The sequence below is a fragment of the Antechinus flavipes genome, chromosome 4 (genome assembly GCF_016432865.1).
Source record: "Antechinus flavipes isolate AdamAnt ecotype Samford, QLD, Australia chromosome 4, AdamAnt_v2, whole genome shotgun sequence".
Classification (NCBI taxonomy): Eukaryota; Metazoa; Chordata; class Mammalia; order Dasyuromorphia; family Dasyuridae; genus Antechinus; species Antechinus flavipes.
Window position 1 is genome coordinate 412,056,438 of NC_067401.1, and position 14,090 is coordinate 412,070,527.

Consider the following 14,090-nt stretch of genomic DNA (forward strand, 5'->3'; position numbering starts at 1 on the left):
ACATTTCCTTGGCTAAAATAAAAGCATTGAGTACCCTTCAGGAAATGGGTTACAGTAACTCCTTTACCTATTAACATATGCTGACAAATCCCAAAGTTTTAAACTACAATTCAAGCAATTCCTTGCAAATTCCTTTAAAAAAAAAAAAAAAAAAAACTAATTGCTTGAAATTTCTCCTATCCACAGATTCATACTCCATCTAGCCAGGCCAACTTAAAGTTTCTCACACACAACATATCACCTCCTGTCACTATGTTTTTACTAAGTCTGTCTAGCATGTATGGAATGGACTGCCACCTCACTACTACCTCTTAGTAAATCTCTAGTTTCCTTCAAGGCTGACTCAAATGCTTTCTACTTACAAAAAGAATATCCTGATTCTCCAACCCACCCCACTCCACCAGAATTAATTCCTTTTCCTACCTATCTCAAAATTACCACATCTTTACTTTGTATATATTTATGTCATTTCCCCCAATAGAATTAGAACTTAAGTTTCTTAAAAGAAAAGGCTGTTTCATTCTTGTTCAAGCCCCAGCACAAATTAAGTGCTATGAAAATGCCTTATTGATCTATTTGTTAGTTCTTCTAAGACCAGCTGAATAGTCAACCCAAGATGTGTTTTCTGGCTAATCTCAATCCATGCTATTTAATCTTCATTATTTTATAAAGTTCTTACTACATGACCTTTCTAAGATTGTAGAGTAATTAAACTCAGAGAAGATCATTTTACCTTCCAAAATAGATTGTAAGTTCCTGAAGGGTAAGGAATAAAGCTACAACTTATATCTTCAATAGAGAAGCTCACAAGATGGTCAGAAAAAGCAATACAAGGACACTCTCAAGGTTTCTCTTAAGAACTTTAGAATTGATTGTATGACATGAGAAACACGGGCACAGGACCGCCCAGCATGGCATGCATCACAGAAGGTGATATGCTCTAGAAGCAAAGCAGAATTTTACTAGCCCAAAAGAAATGTAGATGAGCAAAGTTAGAGAAGTTGCCCCCAAATGTTCATAGGGACTATTTGTGTTTGACCTGCAGCAAAGCATTCCAAATTCGTATTAATCTGATCAGCCACAGTCAGATACACTATAACTTGACTCTAACATCTTGATGTCATTTTGGTCCTCTTCGAGAACAAAGGACAACAACCAACTACAACACTATATACTATGAAGCTTTTGTTCATAAAATTATATACAAATTCTTTAAGAACTTTTCACACCAGCTGTCTAAATTACCTAACCAAAGACTTTTGTCCACCATTTTGATTGTCACTACAAGCTAAGACAATAAAGAACATGTAATGTGGGATGAGAGGAAATCCTAAAAGCATTTTGTTGGACATGAAATAAAGTTTAACAAAGTTGAATTGGGGAGGGAGGGAGGGAAGAAGCCCATTGGAATAAAAACTTCACAATTAAAGAGTGCCTACCTCCAAAATGTCTAAGAACTATTACTTAGCAAAGCTCACTAAACAGTTCCATCTCTTCAAAATAATCATCCTATATCTCTTTTTCGTTCCACAGCCAAAGTCCTAGGGCGGAAAAGAGTCTACATTCCCCCTCACCTTACTTTTCCATCCTCTGATTATCTATCTGATTTCCAACCTTGAATCAAATCAAACTGCTCTTTCAAAAATTACCAATGATAACTTACTTGTCATATCTGATCATAAAAACCCACCTTGCAATAAACTCCAATAGCTTCCTATCATTTCCTATTGCTTCCAGAATCATTTACAAAATGTTCTGTTTGGCATTCAGAGCCCTTCATTCAAAGTCCCCTCCTGCCTTTCCAGTCTTCATACATCTTATTTCTAAACAGACATTCTTACATCCAGTGTCACTGGCCTATTTATCCTGTCTGTAGCTTGCTTTGCATATGTTTGCACATTGTCTCTCCCATTAGACTGTAAGTTCCTTGAGGGAAGAAATAGCTTTTTTTCTCCAGCTTTCAACACAATGCCTAGAACATAGTAAACATTTAATAAATGTTGATTGATTGATGGGAAAACTCAGATCATACAGAGATTTGAAACTATTATAGTAGTCAAGATGAGAGGTAATAAGTTTGTGAACTAGTTGAGTTTGTGAATAAAGAGAATGGAGAATTCTCTCCATTCAAGGAAGAAATGGCATGGAGATAAGATAAGACTTGACAAATGATTGGTTATGGGAGGTGAAGAAAAGTAAAGAGTTCTAGATAATTGAAGTTGTGAATCTGAGGTGAGTGAAAGACAGAAATAAAGGAGTTAAGAAGAGGATTGATGCTGGAAAGAAATTTGGAACTGTGCCCAAAGGACAATCAAATTGTGTGTATACCCTTTAATTCAGCAACACCACTGCTAGCTCTTTTTGTAGTGGCTAAGATTAAAAATTGAAGGAACATTCATCAATTGGAGAATGGCTGAACAAGTTGTGGCGTATAAATGTAATGGAACACTATTGTTTTATAAGAAATGATGAGCAACTCTTCTCAGAACCAAAAAAAAAAAAAGGAAATTGAGGGGATGCCCAATATTTAAGGAATGGCTGAATAAATTGTAGTATGTAATTACAATAGAATATTTTTGTTTTGTGGGAAATGATGAGCAGGATGCTTTCAGAAAAAAAAATGGAAAGTCCTCTATGAACTCAAGCAAAGTGAAATATACTGTATACAAAGTAATAGCAATGTTCTGGGATAATCAGCTATTCTCAGTGGTACAATGATCCACAACTACTCTGAAGAAGTCATGATGAAAAATCATATCCATACTCGGAATCCACAATCATTGTGATTGATCCACAATCAGTTCTTTATTGTGTCTGAATACAGATTAAAGAATACTCTCTTTCTTTCCCTCTCCCTCTTTCTCCCTCTTCTCTCCTTTTCCCTCCTTCTCTCTCTTTCTCCTTCTTTTCTCTTTCTCTCTCCTTCTTTCTTTGTCTCTCTCTGTCTCTGACTTTCTCTGTGTGTCTTTGTGTCTCTCTCCTTATTTTTCTTCAGTTTTTTTTTTTTAGCATGGGAGATGTATGTTTTCTTTCATAATAATTGTTATTGAAATGTTTTGTGTAACTTCACAAGTGATTTCTTAATGGGGACTGGGGAGTGGGGATAAGGGAAAGAATCTGGGACTCAAAAGTTTTAAAAACAAATCTAAAAAAGTTGTTTTAAATGTAACTGGGAAATATTAAATTAATTAATTTAAGAAAAGATGAACAGGCTGATTTCAAAAAAATAGCCTGGAAAGACTTTTATGAATTGATACAAAGTGAAGTGAGCAGAACTAGGGGAACATTGTACATAATAACAACAGTATTGTGATAGGATCAACTATGACTGACTTAGCTCTTTTCAGCAATACAATAATCCAAGAAAATTACAAAAGACTCATGATGGAAAATGCTATCCATATCCAGTAAGCAATTTGTTATAGGGGTATTCTGCCTCAGGAAAGAGACTAGGAATGAATATATAACTCTGGATGTCATCAATGTAGAGATGGCAATTGAAACCAAGGGAGCCTCGATAACTAAGAATGTGTGGGGGATGGAGAGCCAGATATCTGTGAGTGTAAGAAAATAGAAGAAATGTAAAAGAAAATGTGAAAGGAATGAGAAAGGAATAAGACTAATGTAAGAATTCCAGCAAAAGCTTGACTGCCTGTCCTGCTAATAGGGCCTAAATCACTAAAAACTTTGGAAGGTATATTACTTTCCACAGAGGGAAGAGAAGAAATGCCTGGAAGGCAGAATTTTCTGCTACCATGGCAGTTTCTAAATCTCTCTGTAGAGGAGAGAAGAGAGAGGAAGAAAGAGAGGGAGGGGGAGACAGAGACAGAGACAGAAACACACACACACACACACACACACACACACACACACACACACACACACACACACACACACGGTACAACAGCTGAAGGCTGAATTTAGAAAACTAACCCTAAGTCTCCTACTACTGGAAATTAAGAGAATAACATCAACTGAAGAAAGTCTAAACAAATTATGTTATATGAAATGTAATGCAATAATATTGTGCTATGAGATAAACAAGAGGAACTGTTTCAGATAAATACCTGGTAAAATTTATATGAACTGAAAAGTAAATTGAGTTGAACATAGAGAACAATAACAACATAATAAATAAAAACTAATCAATCCAATGACCAAGCACCATTCCAAAGGACCAATGAAGAAACCAGCTACCTACCTCAATGATTGACAGGTAAAGAATTTAAGATACAGAATGATGCATATATTTTTAGACATAGTCAATAAAGGCATATTGTATACAAGGGTTTTATTGTCATTTCAATGGAATTGGGAAAGGAAGTTGGAGAAAATGTGGGAGAAATATGGAAATGCTGGATTTATTTATAGCTTGGTTAAATTCAGAATAAAAGAACTCCTATATTTCCTTTAAAACTCATTTCAAGATTTATTTTCTACATTAAGTCTGTTCTAATCCCCTACCTGCTAATGTCTTCCTGGAAAAATACTACATTTTACTTTTCACATATTTATGGCAAGTCTTCCTACTCCAAAAAAAAAAAAAAAACTATACTCATCTTGAGAGCAAGAATTATTTTATTTTTGTCTTTATATTCCCAGTATATAGTACCCTTTAATAAATGTTAGTTGACTGACTAATGAACAAAATAATTGTCTGGAAAGCATCTTCCACAGTTTAAGAGAAAAAAATACTTTGGCTTTAACCACAGAGTTTAATGACAAGTCATATAAAAGCCACAATTTTGACCAGAACACATACCAAACAGAAACAGTCTCAAAGAATCCCAGGAATGTGCACCAAAACCACGGAGAAACCTGTTATTTTACCATTTCAAACCACAATTATCAACCAAAGCTATAACCTGCTTAAAGGAAGGCAAAAAGACAAAAAGCAGCTGTGCTCTCAGCACAACTTCCTACATAGAATATATAGTGGTTTGCCTCAGCTAGCTAGCTCTCAACAATATATTGGTGCTTACCTGAATTTTTTTCCGTAAGTTTTCTCCAGGTACATTCTCAAAACACCAGTTAGTAGGGAGCTAGAGAAGAGAGCATGGTATAATGGAAAGAACAGTAGACTGCAGGAACAGCAAGAGACCTAATTTATAGCAGGAGTCCTGTCATTAACTTGCCCCACAATTTTGAGCAAATCACTTAAATTCTTTAAGTTTTCCTCATCAGTAATAGTAAGGGGCTGGATTAGATGACTTTGATAGCTAATTGTGAATCCCAGGTTTCCTCTTCTGATGCAATACTACATAGAAAACAGAGAAAACTCAAAAATGGGATAAGATTTCTAAAAGCAAACTTTAAAATGTACTGATCACTCAACCATGTCTTTTCAATCACAATCAACAAGTATTAAGCACTTGCTATATGCCAAGCATTGTGAACTACAAAAAAATAATAATAATAATAATCCTAAATTCACAATGAGGGTGATAACATAAAAATATATAACAAAGCATAAAATTCAAAAATATATACACACACCAAGTAGGTAAATACAAGGTAGTTTGGGAGGGAAGACACAAGCAGTTGGAGAGGAAGAAGTCAGCCAAGGCTTCAGGCAAAATGATGATGCCCGAGTTCATTCTTTAAAACACTGTGTGAAGTGGAGATAAGGAGGGATAATGTTATAAGCATAGGGAAAGGGTCAGAACAAAAAGCACGAAGCCAAGAGATGAAGTGTCATATGTGATGAACAAACTGAAAGCCCAATTAAACTAGAATGCTGAGTGCAAGAGGTAGAATATTGTCCAATGAAGCTGGAAAGGTAGTTGGGCAAGGTTGTAAAAAGCAATGGGGCAAGGTTGTAAAAAGCAATCAACAAAAGTTTTTAGTTTATTTTAGAACAGAAAATCACTATATTAAGTGCAATAACAACAAAAAAAGCCACTAGAATTGGCTGAGCAAGGGAGTCACATGGTCAAATCTGCACTTAAGGAAAATGACTTTGTTAACAGTGAATACCTTAGGTGGAATTAGGAAGACTTGAGACAGGGAGACCAATGAGAAGACTGTTGCAATAATATGAGCAACAGTTTGTGAAGGTCTGAATTATGGTAGTAGTTACGTAAGTAGAGAGGAGTCAATAATCTGAAAGTAGAAATGGCAAGACTTCACTGATTGCATATAGGGAATAAGGGAGCATAAAGATAAGGATAATGCCAAGATTAGTAACCTGAGATATTAGAAAAATGGTGATGTCTTCAAGGATGAAAGAGGGAAAAATAATGAGGTTCAGTTTTAGATGTCTACTGATTATCCATTTTAAAATGATAAAAAAGCAGTTGGTGACACTGATGCTCTTAGGAGAGACTATGAGAGTAATCTGCATAGAGATAACAGATAGATAATTAAACTCTTGAGAGCTGATGATGATACTAAGAGTATATAAGAGAAGAGAACAAGTATAGAACCTTGGGGAATATCCACAGCTAGCCAGTGTGATAAGGATGATGAGCCAAAAAAGTAGACACACTGAGAACCAGCAATCAGACAGATGGAAGACAAGATAGGGGAGAATAAAATCTCAAAAATTCAGAGAAACACTCTACAGAACAGATGGTAGCCAAAATGCCAAATACAGGAGAAAAACCAAGAAGAATTAGGACTAAGAAGAGGTCATCAGATTTAGCAACTCTGAAGAGAGAGGTTGAGTAGAGTGATGAAGTCAAAAGCCACATTGCAAAAGATGAAGAAATGAGATAATTATAAATAGAGGCAGTGAGCTTATACAATGTTTTCAAGGAGTAAATGATAAGTAAATAGTTGACTTACTTTTTCTACATTTCTTTCTTCTACCTTTCCAGTCCTAACCAATATTTCATCTTATAACTTTTTCAGCTTTCCCTCCCCCCAATCCCCAAATCAAAAAGATGATTTAGCTCCTGTCCCTGATAGCAAGTAGAGATCAATTTATCCATACTACACAAAAGAAAGCATTGTTTATACAAAGAATGTTTACCAAATTATTTTCTGTGTAAAAAAGAAATGTTAAAATTCATCTCTGGGAAAATTAATGCAGAAAACAGAACATGTCCACAGACCCTATTGTGAGGAAGTCAAGTTGATGACAGAAAGCATCCTGTGAATTGTCTTGTCATCTCCACAGTCGGCAAACGAGTACCCAATTTCCCATGTGATTCCCACACTAAAGAGAATTCTTAATCAAGAATATTACAGTTATACTTGCATTTCCTTTCACATGATGAAGAATAAGTTTTACTAACTTGGATTCCAAGCTTTCCTCATACTACAAAAGCAGAGATATCAAGCATGATGTCCACAATATTCTTAAGCAAAGACCAAACAAGATTAAAATATTTAATAAAATAAATAAAACTGCAATAAAACAGAATGTTAATAGGTAGTTCTCTAAGTCAACATGTGACCAGGGTTTTCTGTACAGTTTTGGTGGTCCCCATTTCTGAGTGTGAAAACACTCATTTTAAAACACATTTAGAAAGAAAACAAAACCAAGGGAAAACTATAAACTTAGAAACAAGGAAGTCTATCACTCTTTAAAGTTTTAAGAGAAAAAAATTAAAATTTTCAGATTTATTTCCCTTTGTTGCCATCATCTCACCTCCTCTCTACCCACAGAGATACTGGAGCTCCTCTAAGAAAAAGATAGTCTGTTTTATTTTGTTTTGTGAATATGTAACTTGGAACACAAGAGTGACTGTGCCCCTGGTTATTTTAGTGTGGCTCCATGGCAGATCCTACTCAAAGAAAAGCAGATGCAGTTAGTGTCACACTATAGTCTGGTACAACACCAAAAGAATTCAGAGACAATCCTATAAATGATTTCTCTGGTCACTTCTACTAATTTAGCAGCTATCAAATTTAGCCCAAAATGAGCAAACATCTAATTTTATCATCTACAAGGATTATAGAAAGGAAAGGAAAATAGTAGAAAGTTTGAACTTGATCAGAGTTGGAAGCCAGACTGCCAATTAAATACTTATCTTTCTTGGCCTCAGTTTCCTCATCAGCAAAATGAGATAAGGAAAGGATCATAGGTTAAATGGAGTTAGATCAGGAAAGAGTCGAAAAGGCCACCTAACCCACACCCACGATTTACAGAAGAGGAAACTTGGGCTCACACATGAAGTTATAATCACCAGAATGAGAATCTGAACTCAATATCTCAAGCCAAATCTTCATCCAATTCTAAATATGTGATCCAATGACATCCAACCAAATAAATAGTTTTTTTTTAGTATATTACTGCAAATGATAAAGTAACAAAAATCACATAAATATCACTTAGAAATAGTTATTCCAAAAGAGGATCACAGAATTAGAATGGGAAGAAGAGTTTCCTTGACATGTCCAAGGTATGCTTAAAGACAGCAAATCATCTTTTCTTTTAATCTTCTCTAGAGAATTTTTTTAAACATCTCTTAGCTTTGGCACTTTCCCCCTAAAATTAAAATTAGGTAGTTCAAGAGTGTCTATTAGATACAGCTAAATTGAGTGAGCAAAGGAAAGACTTGTTTAATGAATCAGGAAGCATCATGTAGAAATTACTTGTTTAAGCACTATAAAATCTAAAGTACTTCTTTCAGAACGTTAAAACTTCTTATCTGTGATGAAATTTAAAATAAAACCAGTTAATACCCTAGGCTTCCCTTAAATCCCACCTACAAACAAAATAAAAGCAATATCATTTACAATATATAATTAAAGCAACATTGTCCTGAAGTCTACTTCAAGAATCGAGCATAAGAATGAACTATAAAAATAAAATTCTGTAATGTCCATTTTTAAGGAAAAATAGTCTCAAATCTTACATCAAGATTTAAGGGTAATGAGCAGAAGGATATAAAAGTTCTATGTCAATATGAATGATTTTTTGCCAAAAAAGGTTTACTAATTATGACTAATATGATTAATAATTACAATCTATATTTAATCTAGACATTATAGATGGTGAATCTCAGAAAAATCTAAGTAAAAGATAATGCTAATAACAAAGCATTTTATTCAATAACATGATAAATAAGAACCACATAGAAACTTTAAAATCAAAAAGCAAATGTCCAAAAGTCTGGCTCTATTGTCTTTTAATTAGCCTGGGACTAAAATGTCCAATCTGTTGCAAAAAAAATAATAATAAATAAATAAATAATATTTTTACTGAGTATTAGTTTAGAAAATGGCTATTGCAAATAGTAAAAGAAGGCATATTATTATGTCTTCTGATTATTATTTGTAATTATTAATCAGATTATTAAATCTGTAAACTCCTCAAGGACAGGAGCCCATGACAAACAATTAAATGTCCTGCAAAGACACTACAAACACATACATGTAAAGAGACCTCAATATTTAACGAATTTTGAATGCAGAATAATGCAGCTATTTGGAAGTGAAGGGGTGCTATGCTAACCCATCAGAAATAAAATGCTTGGCTCTATACCCATCCCCCAGCTCCCTTGTCTCTCTGACTTAGAAAAATGAGGAAATTTAATGAAAATGATAAATCAAAGAAGAGAAGGAATCTTAAAACAGCTTTATATAACTACATTGAACTGGTTGCCATTGAAGAAGCTGATCTCTTTACTCCTGTTGAAACCTGCAAAATGTAAATCAAACCTTTGTGAGACTAACAAAAATAGAGTTTCCCTCAGGGCTCTACAAATACCTCAGTGAAGTTACTGAAATGCTCGGCAAGTCATTCTGAAACCGAGATTGATTCAAAAAGATTTCTTGAAAAATCATATTTCTTCAACAATTAAATATTTCTTGACCCAAATACAGAATAAGTCATTGTTACATATCAATCATTGCAATTTAAACTCAGAGACATTCAGATGTAGCTAAAAATACCTCATCCCCTTACCATGTTTAATAGGTATCTACAAAGCATTTTGATCTACTTTTAATGTTAGCTTTAATGTTTTTTCCTAATCTTCAGATGTCAGTCCTACATGTATCACCACCTCTCAAAACTTTCATCTTTAAAAAGGAGTCTCATTTTTCATTATTTTTAGAATTCTCTCAAAGATCATAACCCCTTATCCCAAGTATTCATCCAGGACCTATTATATTAACAAATGGGATTATTTTATAATAGAAAATCTCAAGTTATATATCTATCAATTATCTTTCTGATATGGGTTTTAAAAGATAAAAGAGAGAGAGAGATCAACTTTTCTTACAGGTAGAAATTAAATTAAAAAATAAAAAAAGAATCCTATCAAAGAACAGCGTCTGCCTGAGAGTTCTAATATCTAGTAGTTAAGAAAGTGCAGTGCTGGCTCCCACAGCAATGGTAGCTAATTATATCCAACAATACACAGCTCTATGGATTACTGTATATGGCATTTAAGATAGGCTCCTGCAGAATCAACTGTTGATTTTCTGGCTTTCATACAACAGGTGGTGATAAATATGACAATAACATAATTAGGACTTGTTTTCCTTTGGGAAACATTGTATCATCCTAAGAAAAAAGGCACCAGTTCAAATAGCTTTGTAATCAGTGGCCACCAAGAAACCAATTTTGCTCACTTCAGAGTTGTCCATTCAATGTTTAATAAGTCTCAGTTGGAACACTAGAAAAATAAGTTTTCAGGATCTAGAAGGATTCAAATTTGTATGTTTTAAAAAACAGAGTACATTTGTCTGAAGGTACAGAAGATTTAATAATTGCATAGTCAAATAGTCAAGTAACCTGAATTCATAAGATATATCAAATGCTCTTAAAACCAACATGAAAGCTGGCATCTAAAGCTCTACTTAACATCAATTTAATAAACTCTAATGTCCAATTCATTTGCAATTTCTTATTTTACTTTTTTAATTCCCAAAGGAGTCTCAAAAAGCCAATATTAGAATTCATACTTTCAATGCAAATTCTAACAAACTAATTTTAAAACATAATGCCTAATTATACATCCCCATTAAAAAAAACCTTTTGGTCAGTCTCTCAGTCAATAAACATTGAATACCTACTATGTGACTTTAAGTACTCTATGCTGATCACACATTGTAAATGCTTAATAAATACAATTTTTCCCTCTTCACCCCACATTTTCCTTCCCACCAAAAAAACCCACAATCCAAACATTTTTAACACATTAAAGTATAACAATTTTCCATCAAAAAAAGCAAGGAGTATTAAAAGGAGAGTGGTCCAGGGGTCAAACTAGACAGTCTAATCTGATTGCAGGGGTTTTGACTCCTTGTCCAGTGATTTTTTACATTTTTATCCTGCTAATCATCTCTTATATCCTAATTCTAAACTCCAATTTTTAAAACTATAAATATTAAAGAATACACTTTTTCCAAGATAGCTTTTTCCCTCTAATTTACTCAACATAGATGTATAGGATTAAATGTTTTCACAAACCAATCAGTAAAATAATAATTCTGAACATGGAGACAAAACATTTCATGGATGAAAATTCACAATTAAGCAATTAGTATCTTAAATTCATATACACAAAGACTACATTTAACAACATTTAAAACTGTACTGACTTTTGTAACGCCCTCAAAGAATGAAAAATCTTTCAAAGGTATGCCAAAAATTATATTAAGAATAAAATAAGCATAATGTTATATTAACAATCTAAAAGGTTAACCAACTTTTGATCAAATTCCAAGTCATTTAATAGCTGAACAATTATCTTCTCTACCCAACCTTAAGTAATCAATAGGTAATGAAGCAATCAACAGAATAACTGAAGTTCTGTCTGAATGAAAAACCTTAATCTACATAGATACTAACGTAAAAAACCCAAATCTACTAATGTACATAGGCCCATTTTCACTTCAGCAAAATATTTCAAGTCGAAAAGGCATTCCAACAAAGAACTTTATAAATTTGGTCCTTTTCATAAGAGGACAATGTATTTCTCAATTCACGAATGGACAAGCTAAGATTTATATTTGTTACTGAAAACAATCCTAGAATTTCCTTAAGCTAAAATTTAAAATAAAAATGGCATTTAAAAAAAAATACAGAAACATGCTTTTGTGCTAAAGTCAAGTATGCCATTGGGAGGAAAAAAACTAATCAATACTAATAATATAAACTAAAAGTGTAAGAGTTCTTCCCTAGTCTACCCAAAAAGCACCTGTTGAAAATTATCTATCATAGTTTTAGATGTTTCTGGTGCATTTCAAAAAGGTCTTCCTCCATTTCTGAAATTCTATCTGTCTTACATTTCTTTTTCTTTTGTTAATATTATCAGAAGAAATTTCGATTTCCTCAAAACCAAAACGATTTAATTTCAAAGAGATGAGTTCTATTCCCCTCACAAAACAGAGTTAATTACAATTTGTTAGTTGTACTTTAAAAGGAGGGGGGAAGGGGGGAAAGCAGCACTTCCTGTACTCCGAATACTTTCCCTTAGAATCTTGGTGCTCAAGAAAGCAGAGTACCAAAGTAAGTACATTAATGAAAGAAGGGAACAGAAAAATCAGGGGCAAAAGTGGCATTCCTCTACCAAACTTCCATTTCGAAATACCACATCTATAAATACCAGCTTTATAGATTTAGACTGCCTAGGAATAATAGCAAGACTAGATCAGGGGAGTATTTGTTCTCTGGAATTTCATTAAATGGTAGATATGATGCAACCAGGTCTCTGATCCTAAAGGACTTCTAATTCTACCAATCTAGATACTTGTAACTAACTGATGCTTTTAACTACTGTTACCGATTACTTTTTTGCTAACCTATTTTACAAATTTAAAGAAATATTTTAAACTATTTTGGATACAGCAGCAGAAAACTTTCCCAACCTCCTCCCCTTTCAGTGAAGAGATTTTCAACCATCCCTTTGCTGATTGCCAAAGAATTATTTAAATATATTTCTACATTTACTTGGAATCAAAGCATGGGAAAATACTGTAAGACTGGCCCGTTTACACACATCGGAAAACTGTTTCATCGATTACAATGGGTACAGACCTTTTGTCTCCCCTGTAGGAAGATTAGCATTACAGCGGTTTTGTGGTTCTTAATTAAGGCTCAAAAGCAAAAAGAGACAATAACTTTTAAATTGATTTTGTGTTTCGTGGAGCACATTCGGAGGAGGAGGGGGCTGGGCCAAGGCTCTTGCTCCTCCCCGCTCCCCCCTGTCCCTAAGCGAAGACCCCTTTACTGTCTAAGGAGAAAAGATCCTCCCTCCGCGCTAAGGAAGGACGGGAACTTTGGGGGTGAAGGCGTCCCCAGGGCCGGGATGGACGATACAGGGATGTCCCACTGGGCTGGAAGGGGGCGGAGGAAGAGCCCTAAGGCGGAGCCCTCGGAAGGGAGGCGCCCTTCCCGGTCGGGCTCGGGCGGCGGGCTCCGGCCAGGGTCCAAGGATGGCTTACCCAGGTGCAGGGTGAGGTTGATGGTGCTGGGATACTGCACCCCGGCCAGCATGGTCTGGCTCTGCCACCAGGTGGTGTCGGCCTGGTTGTTGTAGTCGGTCAGGTAGGCGGCCCCGTGCGCCAGGTGGGGCTGCCCGGCGTCGCACAGGTGACAAGACTTGGTGACCCCGGTCACCCCGGTCTGCACGCAGTACTCCTCGGGCGGAGCGCCGCACGTGTTGGTGGCCACCACGGTCACGTTGAAGGCGGCGTTGACGAACTCGGGCATGCAGCGCTGCGGCCGCCCGCCCTCGTCCGCGCACTCGTCCATGGCCGCCGTAGCCCAACCCGCCAGCAGCGCGGCCGCCAACAGCGGGGCCAGCGCGGCCAGGGGCCTCGGCGGGCTCCCGCGCATCGTGCTCCGCGCGGCTCGGTCCGGGAGGGAGCCCGAGATCGGGCGAGGTAGACGGGCGGGCGAGGCGATCTAGGAAGCGGCGGACGCTGGCGCGGGGAGAGCTGCGTCCGGTGCGCCTGCCTCTGCGAGAGCTCCGCAGCTCGCTCTAACCACCCCCTCCTCGGGCCGCCGCCGCCGCCCCCCTCCTCCTCCTCCTCCTCCTCCTCCTGCTTCTCCCTCCCCTCTGCTCTTCCCCCCCCGCCCCCCGGGCAGGGACGGCCGTCCCACACCCTAGCCCACACCCCCGCCCGCCGCCGGCCCGGACTTCCTCGCGCGTGCCCGCGCGCGCGTCCCCGAGCACCCAAAAAGATGC

General features: G+C 36.5%; 1 protein-coding gene across 1 annotated transcript in view; it reads right to left on the bottom strand.

Moving 5' to 3' along the window:
* LAMC1 (laminin subunit gamma 1) overlaps positions 1-13,870 on the bottom strand; it is a 141,434-nt gene extending 127,564 nt beyond the window's left edge. The window contains exon 1 of the mRNA XM_051998810.1: positions 13,345-13,870. Coding sequence (XP_051854770.1) covers positions 13,345-13,738 — 394 coding nt within the window. The 5' untranslated portion in view covers positions 13,739-13,870. The remainder of the gene's footprint in view (positions 1-13,344) is intronic.
* Positions 13,871-14,090: the final 220 nt, after the last annotated feature.